This window comes from Triturus cristatus, chromosome 2_2 (assembly GCF_964204655.1).
Source record: "Triturus cristatus chromosome 2_2, aTriCri1.1, whole genome shotgun sequence".
NCBI classification, from domain to species: Eukaryota; Metazoa; Chordata; class Amphibia; order Caudata; family Salamandridae; genus Triturus; species Triturus cristatus.
Genome location: NC_140582.1, coordinates 431455247 through 431475882, shown reverse-complemented (window position 1 = coordinate 431475882; position 20636 = coordinate 431455247). Strand labels below are relative to the sequence as shown.

At 45.1% G+C, this 20636-nt stretch overlaps 1 protein-coding gene across 2 annotated transcripts in view; it reads left to right on the top strand.

The window, feature by feature from the left end:
- The window catches only part of LOC146862321 (ureidoglycolate lyase-like), a 368574-nt gene extending 348568 nt beyond the window's left edge, over positions 1–20006 (top strand). For both annotated transcript variants that reach the window (XM_085641525.1, XM_085641524.1), the window contains exons 14-15: positions 457–584; positions 17861–20006. In XM_085641525.1, coding sequence (XP_085497651.1) covers positions 457–584; positions 17861–17996 — 264 coding nt within the window. In that variant the 3' untranslated portion in view covers positions 17997–20006. The remainder of the gene's footprint in view (positions 1–456; positions 585–17860) is intronic.
- The last annotated feature ends 630 nt before the right edge of the window (positions 20007–20636 follow it).

Sequence of the window (20636 nt, the reverse complement as noted above, 5' to 3'; positions counted from 1 at the left end):
ACCTATTTGGGGACGCGTGAAAGCTTATTGTGCCCAGAAACTAGTCAAATCAACCAGAGCCTGCTATAGTGGCCAAGATATCTGGCCACATGGAGCCTGCTGTAGCAGTCAAGATGTCTGGCGACGTGTTACGTTATAGAAATCTAGTATCAAACTATAGCCTATCATACCATGATGCAAGGTGGCATAGTATGGCTGTGGCTCTCCTGGTGTGTTAAGAAGGCCCAAGAAGTAAAATCAAAGGGAGTCAGGAAGAAGGACCATTCACGATACACAATGCCAGCCCTGTCTGTTTTATTGCACCACCATTAACAGAGGGGATAACACTGGCTTCACTTTGTTCAGTGTGCCCTCAATGCAGCTTACTTGGGCTTGTACTTTGGAATGTTATTGCCTCTATTTAGAAAAGATTGTGTTCTATGTTGAGGAAGTTGAATGTTATTTTTCCTGTCGCAGGTTTGGCAGTGGATTCGCCATGGAGTTAAGTTGGAGGATGACGAGAGGACTGTCTCTAGAAGCCTTGTACAAAGCCTGGCTCAGGAAGTGGAGCAAGACCTTCAGGAACTGTACACCACCTCAGACCAGTAGGTCTCAAACCAGATTCTCTTTTTATCATCTTCATTATCATAACTTTGATATGTTTATATACAACAGAATATAGCTATAGGATGATGGAAAGTTATCACTGTTTTAGATAAGGCGGCTTCATAATAGTGTTGTGTGGACAACTGTCAGGCAGATACCAGGGGAACAAGGAGTGCGGCTGAGGTAGCAGAATGAGAGTGACTAAATGATGGGCAGGCCTCATCTGTCAATGGTAAATAATGCTTGGTCAGGCCACTGACAGGTCCTCTGGTTGCCCAGGCTCACATGCTTACATGAGGAAGGGTTACACTGTCAAAAGCCGAGAAGGCCAAACCTCCTGTGCTCTGAAATGAATTCCTGTTTTTTGCCTTATGATGTATTTACGTATTCTAATCCCCTGTCTTGGACAAGTGATGTTGATGATTTACAGTCTGCATAGGGCCTGGTAATTGTCATTGTCTTATCTTAGGTGTGCAGTACAAACCTACCTTCAGGGAACAGCAAAGCGCTTTACAGACATTTTTTGATTGGAGGTGGAGTATTACTGAAACATGATGTGCTGTAGACAAAATAGCAATGTGTGGGAGATTTGCTTGAAACCACATTAAAGAAACAAAGATGGGAGGTAGAGCTGTGGGAAACTCCAATTGGAATAATATATATTTTTTTTAAGTTTCAAGAGTACGTTTATTTAAGAGTAGCAATCAAACAACAATACTTCGTACCAATAGTCAATAAAAGATTTCATAGGTGAGGAGAAGGAAATAAGGGATATTGATGGTACATAGTTACATTAGAAGTGAGAAAGAGAGTACATTCGAATACATATATACCTGAAAGGAAAAGAAAGTTTGGTTCATATTAAATTTAACACAATACAAAAGGAAAATATGATATTATTTCAATGTAGTTTCATATATATATTGCTGAAATGAGATATTGAGCAGCGTCAATACAATATAGAGGAAGTCAAGGAGGCTTAGCAACTTCTTGTAGTGAAGGTTGGAGAGTAAAGGAATTTTTTGCACTAACATCTAGAAAAAGTGTGATAGGAGACCATAACTGCAATTGTTTTGTGGTGAGAGTTATTGGAGGTACAAGAGTTGTGTCTAATCTATGATTATGACAGATAGCATACCACCAGGCGAGATATGATAATTTAGAGGTGTCCTTCCAATTCTTTGTTATCTGTTAAAAAGTGACTGCTAGTAGCAGATGTATGATTTGCGTATGCGAATAACTTTTCTTCCAATCAGTGGATAAGCTACCTAAGATAACATTAACAAAGGAAAGGGGGGCTGTATTGTTGAGTATGATGTTAATTTGAGACCAAATCTGTTCCCAAAACTTAAATACATATGGGCATGTGAATAACAAATGTTTTAAGTCAGCAGTGTCATGAGAACAAGTCCAGCAAGTACTGGGAATAGCAGTATGTATCCTATGTAAGTGTGCAGGTGTAACAAGCAGCCTGTTATAATGAAGAAAATTGCTTGTGTGGTATTTGCTGCTCTGGATGATTTCCTTATTTTTAGCCATAATATATTCCATAGGGAGACAGGCCAAACAATGCCCAAGTCAGTATCCCAAGATAGTTCTATTTTAGATTTGTCCATGTTTATGGGAGATTGTATTAAACGGGAATAAATGGTAGAGGCTTTAGGGTGTACATGAAGAAGACTAACCCAAGTGCAATCAATCTGGGAGATTGTATTAAACGGGAATAAATGGTAAAGGCTTTAGGATGTACATGAAGAAGACTAACCCAAGTGCAATCAATCTGGGCATATGTGAAAACTGGGCGCAGGTTTGAAAATTTATGCTGAAAGGAAACGGATAAATGATGAAGGTCACGTACTCGCGATAATTAGAGGAGTGTGTCCTGTTCAAATAATTGATGTACCCAAATTAAACCTTTATTTCTCCGTACTTTCCAATATATAGGATTATTTTTAACAAGTATAAATTTGTTATGCCAAATTGTGGAATTGAGAAAAGTGTCAAAATCATGTGGGACCAGAGGAAGAGTAGCTTGTAATATTTTACATGAGTGTTTGATGACTGGTGTATGTTTCTTTTGCCGTTTGCGAGTAAAATAAATATATTCTTGAAATGAAAAGGGTGCTATAAATGAAACTTCAAGATCAACCCATAACAGGCTGTTAATTGATTGGTCAGAGATCTAATTTGATAAGTGCTTCAGTTGAAATGCTTTATGATAGCTGGAGAAATGAGGATAATGTACACCTCCTTCTGATTTTGGTCGTGTTAGTTTCTGTAGTGCCATTCTTGGTGTTTTGTTATTCCATAAAAATGATGTTAGTATAGAGTTGATCTTATGAAAAAAATTTGCTGGTATAGACAATGGTATATTAGAAATGATGTAGAGTATTATAGGGGTAAGCATCATTTTAATGGTGTCTAAACGTCCCCACCAAGAGAGATGAAGCGGGTGCCATCTTGCAGTGAGTGTTTTTTTTTAACTTATCTATACATTTATCTAAATTTAGATAAATGGATGTTGCTATGGAGGGAGAGAGAGAGATTACAAAGAAGGAGTTTCTGCTGTTCCTCTATGATAAAGTTAGTGAAGTCAAAGAGAAGGCTGGATCCAACTTAGTCCACCATGTGTCCATGGTTGGGAATCCATATGTTGGATTATGGTGCCCTCACACACCCTTTCAGGTGTCATGCTTCATCATATGGGCTGCTCCTCGTTGGGCCGGTGGTGCAATGCCCTACGGGCTCCCTTAGAAAGGGGCGCTTTGTCGGAGATCTTCTATCCAACTGTCGTATGGTGAAGTGCGGGTGTAGGGCCTGGATGGTGTAGATGTATGTTGGTGAGTTGAAACAAGGTTCATTACAGGTAGCTCCTGATTCAAACAGTTATTATAGTTAAAAACACATGATTTGATATAAACTTGAATACTAGTAGTTTTTTAGATGTAGATAGTTCTTGTTCTAGGTCCTGACGAATCGCGAGTACACCTACTCTATGCGAGACACATGTTGACCCACATCCTTTAAACACATGACACTCTGACACGAGACATTATACTCGGACAAGTGCCATGTTCACACATTTTTAATCAGGGTAGGAGGCCCCCAGAATAAAATCAATTCCCGCCAGGCACTCTTAACCTTGTTTTAACTCGCCAACACACATCTACACCATCCAGGCCCCACACCCGCACTTCACCATACGGCAGTTGGATAGAAGATCTCCGACAAAGCGCCCCTTTCTAAGGGAGCCCGTAGGGCATTGCACTGCCGGCCCAACAAGGAGCAGCCCATATGATGAAGCATGACACCTGAAAGGGTGTGTGAGGGCACCATAATCCAACATATGGAGTCCCGACCATGGACACATGGTGGACTAAGTTGGATCCAGCCTTCTCTTTGACTTCACTAACTTTATCATAGAGGAACAGCAGAAACTCCTTCTTTGTAATCTCTGTCACTGGGGCTCCCGTTTCTGCTGGACCTCCCACTCCTTTGTGAGTGGAAAAAGCCCCTCTTGTCCCTCTCTTTGTACCTTATGGAGGGAGAGAACCATAACCAAGGTACTTTATGTGTTTGTAGTTCCATGCAAACTTGAAGATCTGAAAATCTTCTTTAAATGTATATTTGGTTAAGGGCATTACCTCATATTTGTCAGTATTTAGCTTGTATCCAGACACTAAACCGTAAGCTTCAACCTCCCGTAAAAATGCAGTAAGTGAAGACTGTGGCTGAGAGAGGAAGACTAATATGTCATCCACATATGCTGCTATTTTAATGTGCTGGGATTCAGATGTATAACTCATAATAGAATATTTTTGTCGAATTCTAGATAAAAAGGTTCCAAAGCTAAGTTAAAAAGAAAAGGTGACAAAGGGCAACCCTGACGAACTCCTCTTGTAAGAGTGAAGTAAGAAGATACAAGACCATTAGTAGAGATGGCCGCCTTGGGTTCTGAGTATAGTAAAGTGATCAGGGAAATAATTTTGGGACCAAATCCAAACCATTTAAGGGCGTGAAAAATAAAGGGCCATGAGACTCTGTCGAAGGCTTTCTCTGCATCTGGGGCAATTGCAGCTAGAGGATCTGAGTGATGAGACATTCTAGATAAAATGCCAAAAAACAATCTTGTGTTGTCTGTGATATTGCGACCTTTGACAAATCCTGGTTGCTCCTTACCTAGTAACAAAGAAAGGTGTGGTTCTAGTCGTGGAGCTAATGCTTTCGATTTTTTTTTTATAATCTACATTAATTAACAAAAAGGGCCTATAATTTTCGCAATATCTGGAGTCTTTACCATCTTTTGGTATGAGACATATTAAGGCCTCCAGAAATAAGCCTGATGAGTTGGAAGAAGAAGTGAAGGAGGAAATAAGAGTGTGTAGGTATGGAATGAGCTGCTGGGCAAAATGTAAAAAAAATTCAACTGTAAATCCTTCAGGACCCGGGGCTTTATCTTTTTTAAGAGTCGTCAGTGCATTTAGCATTTCAGTTTGTGTAATATCAGTTTCCAAAATATCTAAAGTAGATTGGGGGATATCACGCTTCTGGATATTGGGGAAATATTGAAGTATAGCTGTATCTGAAGGCATCATTTCTGGTGTGTAAAGAGATTCATAAAAACGTACAAATTCTTGAAGGATTTCTGGATCTTTATATCTTGGTGTTTGATTGTCATCAATAATAGAGTCAATGTGAAGTCTATTTTGCTTACTCTTCAGATAGTTGGCAAGTAATTTACCTGATTTATTTTGGCCCCCATAGTATTTCGCACTCGTTTTCAGTAAATATAAAGAGGTATTTTCGGTCAAAGTTTTATTAAAAGCTATCTTTGCATTTATAAGATCTTCTAGATTGCCTCTCGTATTAGAGGTGCAAAAGGCATGCTCTAGTGTTTTAATTTTGGTAAGAAGTGCATTATGTGTTGTTCGAAATGACCTGCATTTATTTGACGTAAACCTGATAATGAAGTCCCGAGCGGTAGCCTTAAAGGCATCCCAGACTGTATGGAAGGGGAGCTCATCAGTTTGGTTAGTTTGAAAACATTTATGGGAAAAGGTAGTAAAGAGTGTGTTGAAATTAGGGTCGAGAAGTAAAGAGTTATTGAAACGCCATCTCTTGGGTAATGTAGATTGGTGTAGGATGTCTAATTGAAGCACAACAGGAGCATGGTCTGAGATAAGTATTCGCCCTAAATCTGCTGAACGCAAGGATTGGGAAACATTATGTGTGATAAAAATATGATCTATTATGAATTGTGTCTGGTGTGGTGGAGAGAAAAAGGAGTATTCCCTCAAAGACGGGTTGCAAAGTCGCCAGGCATCTACTAAGTTTCTCTGTTCTATAGTTCGTAAAAAAGCTTTATGTGATTTGTTTGGGATGAAAGGAACCTTAGAATGTCGATCCAGGAATGGATCTGTCACTTGATTAGTCACCTGCAAAAATGAAATTCTCTGAGGGATATTTTAAGAGTAGTTGGGAGATACAGGACCAAAATGAGACATCACCATTGGTAAGGGCATATATATTAAATAAGGATACAGGGGTTTTCTCAATCAATAAGTTAGTAAACAACCATCTACCCTCAGTATCAAATTCCTGTGAGATAGGTTTGACATTCAATGCTTTATGACATAAGGTTATAACACTGTTTCTCCTTCAATCCCCTGGTGAGAAGAACATTTCTCCAACCCAGTTCCTCTTAAGCTTCAATGATTCACTTTCTTTAAGATGTGACTCTTGTGTCAAAGCTATATATTTTTTTTTTTTTATTTTTTTTTTTTGATACCGTTTATTACAAAGTTCAAAGAATATACAAAGATGGGCCTACAACCTTCAGGCCGGCCGCTAGCAAACAAGAGGAGCATAAGATACACACAGTAGAACACAGGCTGCGGCAAAGGGAAACGTACAGGAGTTAGCCGCGTTGATGGCCACACCATCCGGACCCCACATGACGGTTTCTTTTAAACATAAATAACAACAAACAAAATCAAACCACAAGGCAACCCACGATCGAAAACAGCAGCATGTGCTCCCCTAGAAGGGGGACCCTACCAATCCATAGGAGTATCAAGGGGGGGGGGAAGGTCAGAACAGGGACTGGGTGGACTCAGTGCCCGGTACCGGAGAGCTAAACCGGCTAAGGGGACGGGGCAGGCGATGGATCGGGCAATAACGGCGGGGCACAGATTCCCCCACGGTAGGCGTTCCAGGGGCCCCATACTTTCACCCATGTCCCAGGCTTACCTCTCGCTACATACACCACCTTTTCCCGAAACATGCACCAGTCCATATTGTCCTTCCAGGCCGAAACAGTCGGGGGCCTCTGGGAACCCCACGGCTGAGCAATATCGCGCTTAGCCACCATATATCCCAGAGTCACCCACCACGTCTGTGGTGCCGAATAGTCGGTTGGTTCCCACACGTTCAACAGGCATCTCCTCGCTTCGGGCAGCAGCGGCACACGCGTAACCACCCGCAGGACCTCATGCACACCACGCCAGAATCGCTCCACCTCTGGGCATTCCCACAAAATATGAAGAAAGGTCCCCAAAGAACCACACCCACGCTTACACAACCCGTCCACAGCATAGCCCATACGCAATAGCCTTGGCCCCGTTATGTAGACCCTATGGAGTATCTTGAGCTGGACGAAGCGAAGGCGGGCCGTTATGGCCACCTCTTTCGGGGAGGCCACCGCAGAGACCCAGTCCTCGTCGTCCAGCTCCAATCCATCGGCAACCCAAGCCTCGCGAAGATCAAGCAGCAATCCCGCGCGGTCATTGATCAGTTTTTTATAGATTAACGAGATCGTGCTTTCCGGTACATGTCCATCCAGCACTCTATCTTCCAGAGGGGAGTACTCCGGGATGGAGGCGACGTCCGGGAAGATGGAGCATAGTGCATGACGGATCTGCATATACCGAAAGTACTCCCTGTCTTGCAACTGGAATTCCGTCTGCAGCATCTCGAACGTTTTGAATCCCCCCCTCGTCCAGAGATCCCCCACCCTGCTGATGCCTATCATGTCCCACTTCTCGAAGCCCTTCGAGGTCCACAGGGAGCCCAACTGCTCAGATGCGTACAGTGGTGACGCCCGGGTCAAACGATCCTTCCACCCCATCGCTACATTAGCCGCGTGCCACACTTGTACCATGACACGCGTGGGGCCCGTCAGACGTGCGTCGAGCGAGCTGGAGTAGAGCGCTCGATTATAGTCACCACCCGGCGGTAGCATCTTATCCATTTCAAAGGCCGGGTTTAGGGCGGGCCCGTATAGGCCGTGATTAATCGCAGCCAGCTGGGAGGCCCAATAATACCGTTTAATATCCGGGAGGGCTATCCCCCCGTCATACCACGGGAGCGTCAGCTTTGCCAGGGCGATACGCGGTCTTCCGTCCCAGAACAGGCGGCGTTGCAAACTCTCCACCTCGCGGAAGTAGCGCGCCGGGACGAGGTCCATTGTATTCTGCAAAGCGTACAGGAAACGCGGCAGCGACATCATCTTAAACAATGCCGCCCGGCCGAGCGGCGAGAGCGGCAAACGCCGCCAACGCGTGACATCCTCCTTCAGGCGCTGGAGGGGGGGCAGCAGGTTTCGATCATACCGGGCCTCCGCGTCTAGGGTGATGAAGATACCCAGGTACCTAAATCCCTGCGGGGCGATCTGGATAGGACAGCCCCGCGGAAGGATAGGAGCCTCCCCAGAGAGAACATACACGCACGATTTAGCCCAGTTGATGACAAGGCCAGAGTTACGACCAAATGATTGCAATACATCAACCAGTACTATCAGTGATTTACGTGGGGAAGCCAGGTACAGGAGAATATCGTCAGCATATAGAGACACGCGGTCCTCATACACGGGGGTCCAGCGGAGACCACGAATAGAAGGTTCCCACCGCAGCCACTCCGCCAGGGGCTCCAAGGCAAGCGCAAAAAGGAGCGGCGATAACGGGCAGCCCTGCCGCGTGCCCCTGCCCAACTCAAACGGCGCCGACACTCTACCGTTCACAACCACCTGCGCCAGTGGGCCAGAGTACAACAATTTAACCCAGCTGATAAACCCTGGTCCAAACCCAAATTTCGCGAGCGTCGCCCAAATATATGGCCATTCAAGTGTGTCAAATGCCATAGTGGCGTCCAAGGATGCCAAGATGGCCGGCTCCCGTATGAACGGGACACGTGCGAGCACCCCATGCAACCGCCGCAGGTTAAGCGCTGTGTTACGATGGGGAATAAAGCCGGACTGGTCCTGGTGGACCAAGTCACACACCACGCCGACCAGCCGATTGGCCAAAACCTTGGCGAGAATTTTGGGCACTGCATTCAATAACGAAATGGGTCGATAGGATGTGACCCGGTCCCGTGGCCTCCCCTCCTTGTGGATAACCACGATGGTAGCCAGACGCTGGTCTAGCGGGAGGGAACCCACCGAGTGGGCCGCAAGGAACATAGCACGGAGATGCGGTGCCAGCGTATCCGGTCGCAGCTTATACAACTCGATGGGAAGACCATTAGGACCCATGGCCTTGCCGGAAGCGACCGAGCGTATGGCGAGGGCAATTTCTTCGGAGGTTGGAGCGGCGTCCAACAACACCCTGTCCTCCTCCGAAAGGGAAGGCAGCGCGATATCTCTGAGCAGGGCATGGGAATCCTCTTCAGAGCGGGAAGACACTGGGGAATACACCCCACGGAAATAGTCCGCGAAGCAGGAGACAATTTCCTCCCGTTCAGTGACACACACACCATTCGTTTTCTCAATCAACGGGACAACTCGACTCGCTCTCTCTTTTTTATCCAGCCACGTAATCAATTTACCAGCCTTATCACCCACATCATACAGTCTCCCCTGTTGCTCTCTACTGAGGCCCCTGGCCGTCTCCGTGACGAGGGCCTTATAGGCCGCTTGCTTGAGTTGGAGAACATGTAATTTATCATCCGTCACCCCACATTCTAGATCACCCTCCAACTCGGTTATCTCAGCTTCAACACGGGTCACCTCCTCCCGCCCGCGCCTCCGGGAGTGGGAAATAAGGGACAGGGCCTCTCCTCGGAGTACTGTCTTGAACGCCTCCCACAGTGAGACCGCCGATGACACAGACCCCACATTCTCATCAAAATAGCGCTTAAGGGATTTAATCAGCTCTGCGCGAATGGTGGGGTCACGCAGGTACCAGGGATTGATCGGGCCACTCTACCCTCTCCCCTCGACAAAATATCAAAGTGCAACAAGAGCGGGGAGTGGTCCGAAATACCCAGTGCCAAATGGCGCACTTCTCCCACCCTCCCCACATAAGCCGCTGGGACCAGGACATAATCTAGCCGTGAGAGACTACCATGAGCTCCTGAATGGAAGGTGTACTGTAGCTGCGTGGGATGTTTTAAACGCCAACAATCCACCAGCCCCAGGGTATCCAAGAGGCCAGATAACCACGCTTGGGCCCGGGGGAGATCCCTAGGGGGGTGACGATCCACAGTTCCGGAAACTACAGCATTAAAATCCCCCCCCACCACTAGAATCCCCTCCGGAAGGCCAAGGAGGAGGCGCCCCAGGTCCGCAAAGGTGGTCGTCTGCAGCCCCGGTGGGACATATACTGACACAAAAACGACCACTCTGCCCTCCAGTCTACCCACCAAAACCGTGTAACGTCCCCTATCGTCATGGCGCACCTCATCAATCTCCAACGGGAGCGAGTTTTTAACCATAATGCCCACACCCCTTGAACCAGACGTGAAGCCCGAATGGGCCACAAGGCGGTAGCCCCGTCGATTCATGGCGCAAAAGGAGTTGCCAATGAGGTGCGTCTCCTGCAGAAAAACTATATCGGGCGAGGTTCGCTTCAAGAACTGCAGGACCACACCTCGTTTTATCCTGTCCCCCAGTCCATTGACATTCCAGGACAACAAACTCAGTCCCCTACCCCCATCATAAACAGAAGTCATCACTCGTCCCCCAGAGAGCACTGTAGAGATAACACAATAACACGTTTGCCTTGTGGTGTAAACGAACAACACCCCACCCCAACCCACCCACTCCAACAAAACTCCCCCCTCCCTGCACCCCTGCATGAGCCCGGACAGCCCCCCCAACTTGCAGTGTGCCTGTCGCCCCTATAGAAAGAAACTAGCTAGACCCCCTAGAGGAGGAAAGAGTACCCCTTCTAGACCCCACACAACCTCCATGGGAGGGGAATGTACAAAGACAGACGCTTGATCGAAAGTAGCATCGTATTCGTCCAGAGTGAGGCCCAATATTGACCCCTCAGTCCCGATCCAGTGGGCCGTCTCCTCCCGCCGCCCCCCCCCGCCATCTCGATCACGATCCCCAGACAGAGTGTCCAGCCAGTCCCCGGCCGCTTCGGGACGATCAAAAAAGTGCGTGCGACCATCCACCTCCACTCGCAGCTTGGCCGGGAAGAGCATGGCGTACTTTAAGTTCAGGTCCCGGAGTCGGCGCTTAACGCCCAGGAAACTCAGTCTTTGCTTCTGGACCGCTTGGGTGAAATCAGGGTAAAAGTTCACTTCCATATTTTCCAGCTTAACCGGCCCATGTAGTCTGGAAGCTTGCAGGATAGCGTCTCTGTCCCGAAAGTTAAAAATCCGGGCAATGAGAGGTCGCGGAGGGGCTCCGACCTTCGGCCTTCCCCCGGGAACCCTGTGGGCCCTCTCCACAGCAAAAAATTTACTCAGTCCCCGAGGCTGGAGATGGGTAGCGATCAGGTCCTCCACAAATAGATCCGCCGCCGCCTCCTCCCGTCCCTCGGGTACTCCGATGATGCGGATGTTATTCCTCCGGGCCCGACTCTCGGAATCCTCGAGGCGCCGATCCATAAGTGCGCTCGCCTGACTTAGCCGGCGTACCTCCAGTTGTAGTGCCGCCACCTCAGTTGTAAGGCCCGATGCGGTGTGGGCCAAAGAATCAACTCGATCGTTGGTCTTGGAAAGATCGGCCCTCACCAGGCCAACGTCCACAAGGACCGCGTCGATCTTCTGTGCCAGGGTGTCGAACCGCTGGCCCACCGAGGCCTTCATCTCGGAAATGGCGCCCATGACGTCGTGGAGAGTCAGATCGGTGGGCAAGTCCGGGGCATCAGATGGGCCCTCAGGGGACTTGTGCGGTCCGCCGGGAGATCCCCTCTGGAGGGTATAGCGGTCCATGCTGTTGGCCAGATGGACGGTGCCACGTCGGGTCGACTTGGTCTTTGACCGATCCCCATCTTGTTTCGTGGCCATCGCCGCTGGTCCCACAAGCGCACCAGCAACGCCGTAGAGGGCAGGCAATCAGGGCCACGAGCTCCGGGGGGCCACCCCAGATCGGCAGGGTGGGCTACAGCAGGCAGGCAGGCAGGGTCCCCCAGCGAGGCCACACCAACACAAAAGGCTCCGCGATCTCACTTGCAAAGACGGCGAGAAAGCGAAAGCGAAAGTGCGGGGTACGCGACTCGCCAGGCCCGGCCCGCCGTTGTTGTTCACTTTGCCACTGGGCCACCCCCCAACGCAAATCCGGGGTTCGGCGAGAAGAAGGCCGCAAACTTCAATCGGTGCTCACTCCGGCACCCGAGGTCCGATTCGAGAACGGAAAACGGGTTCCACCTCAGCTCAGGCTCACCAACACAGTCCCCTCAATCGAGGCAGGATGAATTCAGGATAAATGTAGGAGGTTGCGGAGGTCCTCGGGAGCCTCGCACCTACGCGGCCATCTTGGTTGCGTGCTAGGCTCCTCGTGTGTGTGTGTGTCAAAGCTATATTAACATCCATCTTAGATAAGAGTGAAATAACTCGTTGCCTTTTAATGGGAGAATTTAAGCCTCTGACATTCCAAGTGACAATTTTTAAGAACATATATAAAGCAAGTTAAATGAAGATGCATTTGAACCAATAATAGCAGATATATTTGCAAAAATAAAACATATAGCAGGTACGAAGTTAACCACTATGAAGATCAATTGATGAGAAAAGGAAGAATAGAAGGAGAAAGATCGGGAAAGAGAAATGGGATAGAGTAAGGAGGGATAGAAAGAAGACAAAAGGGTTAAAAAAGGAGAGGGATTACTATGAAGGAGACTACACGAAAAAAGACCATACCTACAAAAAGTCCAAAACAAGTATAGGATGGGGGGAGATGAGACCACATGGAAGGATGACACGAAATTGGAATAATATTATATAACACTATTAGTTTGTATATAACACATCACATTACAAATTTACAATCTGAGGCTCAGGAAGGTTAAGTGGTGTGCCCAGAAATGCTCACCTTTTGGTCAGCATGGTGAAGCTGCATTGGAACCTAGGTCTCTAGGATGATTGGAAAGCACCTAGGCCACTCAGCTAATGGCCTCATTTGGCGTTTAACTGCTGTACTGCTCGCTCAACACTGTAGTAAAAGAAACACCTCTAACACATTGGGGGAGGCGGGTTTCACATATTTAAAGATTCCCACCACAGGAGCAAGGATTCCTCTTTTACCAACTAAATCCTCCCTCACCCCCTGAAATGTCTCATGCTCACATGATGAGAGCTGCCTTGGGGGGAAAATGTTGTGATGCCATCCAGCATGGTAGAATTGCAGCCTTATAAACAGGTACTGGAGAGTGTACTATTTCAGTTACAAGATTACAATTATGTTATAGGTGCTTCAAATTTTCTTCCAACAAATCAGCAACATCTGCAGGACTTTGTGTGCAAGATTGTCATGGTGGTAAAATGGCCATTGACCAGCACAACTAAATTGTGCACTATTTTTGACAGCCTCAGCAATGATTGATGCTTGTTTCTGATGACAAAGCTGTTAGCCCCACCAACGGGAAAGATGCATTTCACTGCCGTTCATAAGACTGTTTGAAGACAGCGATGGCCAGATTAGACCTCTATAATTTTTTGGCAGAAGTCACATTACCTTCTAAATCAGACTCTAAATCTCCTTTTTATGGAAGTGTGTTGTGGAATGAACAAACTAAGTGGTACCTGTCTGTCCAGTGTTCCTCTCATAATTGGTAAGTTGCCCTCATTGCAACTAGCAGCATAGACTTAGGACTAAAGTAACCATTTTAATTGGGAGCAGTGTCTAAGGGTGTCAGCAACTAACATCATCAAAGTGTCTGACTGCATTATAGGCTACTTAGCATTAACTAATCAGTCATGTACTCATTTCTTTTTAAATTCTGCAGTTCAGAGGAAGCCCTCCTGGCAAATGTTGAAAACATGTACTGTACAAGTTGGTTCACATGCCAGAGGACATATACTTTTAGTACTTTTGTGTCTTCACCACATATGTCTGCCATTTTATCTCTGTCAAATCTGTTCACTTTAAGATGCACTGATTTCCCTGGAATGTCTCAGGCAGGCCTGAGGACAGGAAGAACTGGCAGAGATGTAAGGACCAATGGTGCCCTAAGAAGGGAGTAGAAGAGAGTTCACTCAGAGCTGGAGAAATGGGCACAGGTGGTGCATTTTGTGGATTATCTGTAGCAGGGAGAATCGCTTTTATCACTGTGATGCACAATAATAGTGTGGACTGTCACCACTGTTCAGGTGGGACATGCTAGCAGTTTGATGGTGGAGCAATATAGTGAGATTTATGTCAGTCAGTGGCTATTAGATTGGGAGCCTGGCTGTGCCAAACTCTAGCTAAAGGGAATCATATGTAATCAAGCCTTTATCCCTGATTTCTAGTTAAATATCTCTCTGAGGTTTACCCTTATCTCGGTCAGCCTCAGTTGATCCACAGGTGATCTGTCCTGCAACTAGGGCTTTTAACTGTCCTTGGTCTTCATTCCTAGATTCCATTTTGGGTCCATGGCATCCCTTTAACTTTCCCCATTTGAGGGGATGAAATTGAGGTGGGAGAGGGAACGGATTTGTAGGCACTTCCTTTTCCACTTAGTCAAGAGTGTTAAACCTCTGAGATGGGACTCGCTCACGTGAACACTGATGAACCCGAACCACATCCCTAAACACATCCCTGATCCATTTGGGACACCATGTAATTATAATCTTTAAATTCCAGGCAAGTACTTGTTTATTATACTTAACTCTGTATGTGTATCTTGACAATATGCATATCTTCAAGGTAAGTGGCAATGGAGTTCAAAATAATAAATCTTTACTTACCTGCATTTGCATACTTTCATGAAACTTTCGTACACAAAATTACGGCTACAGTATTTTAGCATATCTATGTCTTACCCACGATCTTCTGACATACAACCAAAAGAGTCCAAAAGAACATTCCCTCCCATCTGTCCTTTGTGACCTAGAGAATGGTTGTGCGAGCACATGCCATAATTGCTTATATGAGGTTGCATCACAACTTGTCCCAGCACTAGAAAATAGACACAGGAATTAGAGAAGCTTACACTAGGGATAGCCATGTGGAACATGGACTCTTTTACTCATTAGCCTGATGTCAGCTAACCACAAAGAGGCACTGGTGAATTCGACCGGTGACTCACATTGAGGCTACCAATAAAATGGTAAAGATCTTTGCTTGAATAGACTTGCAGGACAGCTCTTTGATCCCGGGTTGGAGTAGTGTCTAGTGACTAAGTGTGAAGGAGGTGTACCTTTTATTCCTCACCATATGATCTTTAGTAGCAGTGACCGCTTCATGTTGAACGCATTACGAATGGGTAGAAATAAGTAGTGAATTCTAGATATCATATAGAGAGGGTGGAGGACATTGGCCAGGATAATGTCCAAGGAGATGGACAACAATGTGCATTGTGCCATCGTGAGTATCTCGCTGGGTACCTGCATGGTTGGACCTGGGATGTTATTGTTCCTCATGGTCTCTAGGCACAAAAAAGAGAAACACAGGAGGTATGAGACTCTCTCGGACTGGATCATCCAAATCTGTGATTCTGTGTGCATGTATTGTTGCATGAGCAAGTGGTGGACTGGGATGGTCTGGTTTGGTCTTGGCGACACAGAGTTTCTTTGTCGGCAGGGGTGGCAGGCATGTAGACTTCTATCAGAGTTTGCACCTACAGCTTTGACATACGTTTAGACTTTGATCAAGATCAGATGTTCTTTGGTGCAGTGAGCAGCAGCACCCTCATGGTTCATATGCTGCTGGGCCACACCATGAAGCAGACTTATGGAAGTCATTTTCAGCTCTGAAGAAAGTTGATATTTTAGGTCTATAACTTAGAGTTGTAAGGAACGCCCAAATCTTGATTGCTGAGACTTTGCAAAAGTTTGACTAACCATACATATACGTCCCTACTTGGGATAGTCTCCCACCTTTTACTAAAGAGTTGGCATCAGGAAATCTGAAAGAGTTTTTCTCAATCTCAGCCGAGTTCAGTACTGCACATCCTGATTACTAAGATGACTGCTGAGAAGCATTCTTCCAGAAGAGTTCTCTGTTCCTCTAACAATGCCAGCTTCTTCAGAGAAGGTGATACTAATTTAAAGGGAACGGAGTAGAAACATCCCTGCTTTTAGGGTACTAGTCTAAATTTCACAGTTGATATATCATATGTCATTTTACTTTCATGATACGGTTTCTTTCTTCCTGCATTCCATTGTGTAAGATACAAATACTATAAGTGTGCATAAATATTTAGTTAGCATCTAATTACATTCTTTGAATTCTTCTCACAGCAGGCATTGCAATTGGCTTCAATGTAGATGATTGTTGGCATTGTACTAAAAGCTAGAAGACTGCAATTTCCATGGGTGGAATTTGATGACTGCAAAACATGAGCTGCATGAGCTGCAGTCTCTTCAAGGTATCAGAAGTAGGTTTTTGTTGGATGATTGCAGGGAACATCTGGGAGTAGTTTTTTATTAGGTTACCGTTAAGCCTTTCTCTGAGGGCTTCTGTGATTTAAAGGTGATTTATGCAGTGACGATGAGCCGGTGTGATGATATTAGAGTTGGGGATAAAGAGAGCCAGTGCTTCTTTCCAGCTTCCCATCTTGTAGCCTAGTCTTGGACCACTTTGAGAAATAAGACTTTAGGAAGTGAGTTGATGTAGTCAAGCTGGAAGCTGGTGGTAGCTCCCTCTACTTCATTTTGGGTAAGATTGGTATGCAGCATGTCCTTTGGGAAGGTGAGGTGGTATGGGGACATACTGACCATGAATCTGATCTGAACGCTGAGTCGAGGGTAAGAACTATGGTTTTGATTAATGTGAGGTTGCTGGTGCTTTTGGGCTTGAAAAACAGTTCAGTTGTGTATACATTGAGTGTTAGGGAACTGCTTGCTATCCTTGCTTCAGTTGCAGACCTGCAGGTGTCTAGGAATATAGAACTATTTTCTGTGATGTTTTAGCAGAGCTGATTTCATCTAGGAAGAAGTGATAGAGAAGGGTTTAATCACCTATCATAACCTGTTTTTGAAAGGGGGCAGGAAGATAACAAAGCCCTTTTGAATCAGAAAGAAGTTGTAAAAGAAGAGACAAGTCTTGGGATCTGATTTTGAGTTTAGTGGTTACTGAAAATCCTACATTTCCTACAGAAATACAGAGGAGAAACCACTGGCTGGATTTCCTCCATCATACGCATGCTATACAGGAGGATATTAAACCCCTGGTTCCTTCACCAATTTGAGAGATTTCTCCATAAATTAATCAACTCAGGTCTTTGCCACTTATATTAGTCAATGAGAAAAGATGCAATCCAGTTGCAGCTATGTAGCAGGATCCCTTGCTCTGTAGTGTACAAAACCACATTGAGAGGCAAGCACACTTAAAGGCATGTCTCCACTTTATAGTGCTCCCTTTTGATGTTCTCTGCTGTTTTTCCTGTGTGCACTGCCTGGAATGGAGGAGCATTAGGTCTGTTTACTGGATCCCCAGGAACAGTAGTGCTGCTGCATCCAAGTTTGAGAACAGTGTTGTACAGCATTGCTAACAGCTGCCAATCAAATTTTCACCTGCTTTCATGGGTAGCATTTTAGGTGTTTTTTCCCTTATGTTCAGCAACTCTCCTTAGAATGACTTGGAGGTTAAAAAAGACACCCTAAATCCTTAGAATAAAATATCACAGGTCAGTAAATTGGTGTTCAGTATGTCAGTGTGTTTATGCCCCTGCTCTGCAATGTTTCCTTGTGAAACAAAATATATTTGAAATGTGTACCAATGTAAACTTAAGTTTAAATCAATCTATCCCCATGACAGGAAATGTTCCAGGTTGACTTGTGTTGAAGTGGTTAATTATTTCAGAGAAACATTAATATATTTGCTTACTTATCACTTGACATGGCTTTTTGGTCATGTATTCCCGTCGCAATCAATAAAATGATTTGTGCTATTTCTTCACAGAGACCGCCGTAGACTGCAAACAGCCACTGACATGTTCTTGGAAGTCGTGCAGAAGAGGGACTTTCCTGAGTTCATCACCACATACCTAAATCTGGATCATACCTTTCTGAAGGGTAGCCATTATAAACCAATATAAAGTTGTCCCCACTTTTGTGACAGGAGTGTTGAATTCTATTCCAGACACAAAGGCAAAGATCATGACTGATTTTTCTTTACTGAATACTTAAGCAACAAAGAGAAAATAACTGTGCATAATAACGTTTTTTTTTTTTTTTAAAGTAGAAACATGGAAGATACAAACATGCCACAGCACAACCAAGGTTAGCACCCCAGTCCTTCATTGTCCATTTCCTCACAGACGGCCTTAAAACATCATCAGGCTCTCTATAAATAGCCCTGCCTCAGAGGGCACTTCCACTTCCTTGTCTGCATTCATAGTATATGAAGTTGAACAGTCTGAACCAAACCAGTTGAACAATCAGGAGCTTAATGTCTTTTCCAGCACCCAGGAATCGCCAAGGAGAACATCGCCTTTGAAGTTTTACAACAAAAAGTGAACACTTCTCTTGTACTACAAGCCAGAAAAATACATAAAATGAAAAAGGGAGACTAAGGGAAGAATAATCTTTGCCTCCATGTCTTTAACAGAATCCAAACTTCCTGTCACAATATTGAGGGAGATTTTACATTCTATTGCAAGAAAGGAGGCTCAATTGTAACATCTTTAAAACGTATCTACAATACGGCAAGAGACTTCAGCATTACATTGGAAATAGTACATTTTAAAACTTGATTCCTGCGACCAGTCTGCCACTTTCAGAATGTCCTTCAGGTATCCTGATGAGACAAAACTCTGGACGGAATAGCCCCCTAGTAGAACGGGAACCAAGCCTGATGTATCTATCATACCTTCCCCTCATGATCCATTAAGCCCACCTGGGTAAAGCAGAAGAGATGACTGGGAGGGAAGGGTTTCTCACAGATGTTAGCAACTCAGAGGCTGAAGGAGAGTGCAAGGTGTCAGTCGACTCTTCATAAAGTCCTAAACATTGAACAACACACAACATAGCACAGTCTGTAAAGGAAGGATAAAAAAAGTTGACATAGTCTTAGTCCTGCTTAAGATGTAAAATATACCCTGTGAGGAAAAAGATTTGTTAATTACATCCAAAACATTAATATCTTAGACTCTCCTGAAATAAATCAGAGACAGTAACATTGCTAGTTTCCCTGCAAGTTCTTTTAAATACAGATTCATGTTATCTCACTGCTGCAAGGGAAAATCAACTAATACATACAAAAAGATAGTTGGGTCACAGACGAACCTTAAGGTGGACAGACTGCAATGCCCTACATACCAAGAAATGTTTACCAATAGGTTCCCCATTCAGTAGAATGTGACCTGCCTAAATTGCTGATTAATACGTATTATTCGTCCTGTAATCTTTGCCAGCAGAAAAAAGACCAACCTGAAAATGTACCACTTGCACTGGAGGAGCCGAAAAGGATCAATCTGTTGTTCCACTCACCAACAAACCCAGACTGCCATGAGTACTCATAACGTGCTCTAGCTGACAGAGCTCAAGAATCCCTAATAATGTATAAAGCCTTTTATGAAAGGCTTTGGACCAGTGGTCGAAGTGGGGGAAAAAAAGTAGGGGAACTGTGGGCGGAGAATCAGAGGGCAGGAATAACCTGAGGATTGGCTCAGTGGGCGGAGCCAGAGGTGTGGCCAGAATGTGCAAATATCCCAATTTTTAGTATTTGTTTGGCATTTCACTGCCCAGTTTAATTAACCAATGGATACACATGATTATATAAGGTTATAATGAGTTATTGACATTAAAACACATTCACAAAGTGGGATATGCTTCTAATCACAGAATGTCCCAAATATGATAAAATGTGGAAGCACAAGCCATTTGTCGCAGAGTCATGGAGTTTGTCTTCAGCACTTCTCCATTTTTCCACAAGAGCAGTTCAAACATGAATGGAAAAATATCCTAGTTTGCAAATGTTTTCTATAGAATTATGGCTCTGCCATATTTGCTTCCTAATGCAAGATCTGCTGCATGATCTGACCATGTAAACAAATAAATTGTTTATAGCTCAAACGTATCAAAAGTTAATAAAAAATGTGACTTGTTTTGCTGCGGAGTGGATGGCTTATTGCAAAGGTTGACTGATCACCTTTCTCACTGTTGCATTTGTATGTTACACTGGTACTAATAAGGCAAAATCTTCCCAAAGACTGTTAGCATGTGTACACATGTCAAAATAATACAATATCAGAAAATATACTGCATTACGCTGCAGCCTTTTTTAAATGCATAACTTAGTCAACACTGTGGCATAATTTTGTCCTCCTTTGCTGCATATTTAATTCCAGTGGCCCCACAGCAAGCAGCACATGTTAGAAGTGCTTGTGAACGAAGCAGAGAGACTGTGAAGTTTGCGAACTTAGTTTGGTGTGCGTGCAAATTCTGCATTGCCAATCCCTGGTGAGTTGCAGCTACTACTTCTGAAACAAGGCCAATGGAGCTAACTATGGATGAGGCAGACTGGCCTCAAGGGCAGGGTCGGTCTTAGCACTGGTGGTGCCCTGTGCATTAATGTTTGTTATTACCCCCTAATGGCCACCTCTGCCATGGATTCCCTCACTACCACCCTTTAACAGTGCCCCTCAAGTCTCCTAACCACACTCTCTCTCAGATGCATTTAATTTGATTTTCAGCGCCCCGCATACAAGTGTAGGGTGACAGAGCACTTTACATCA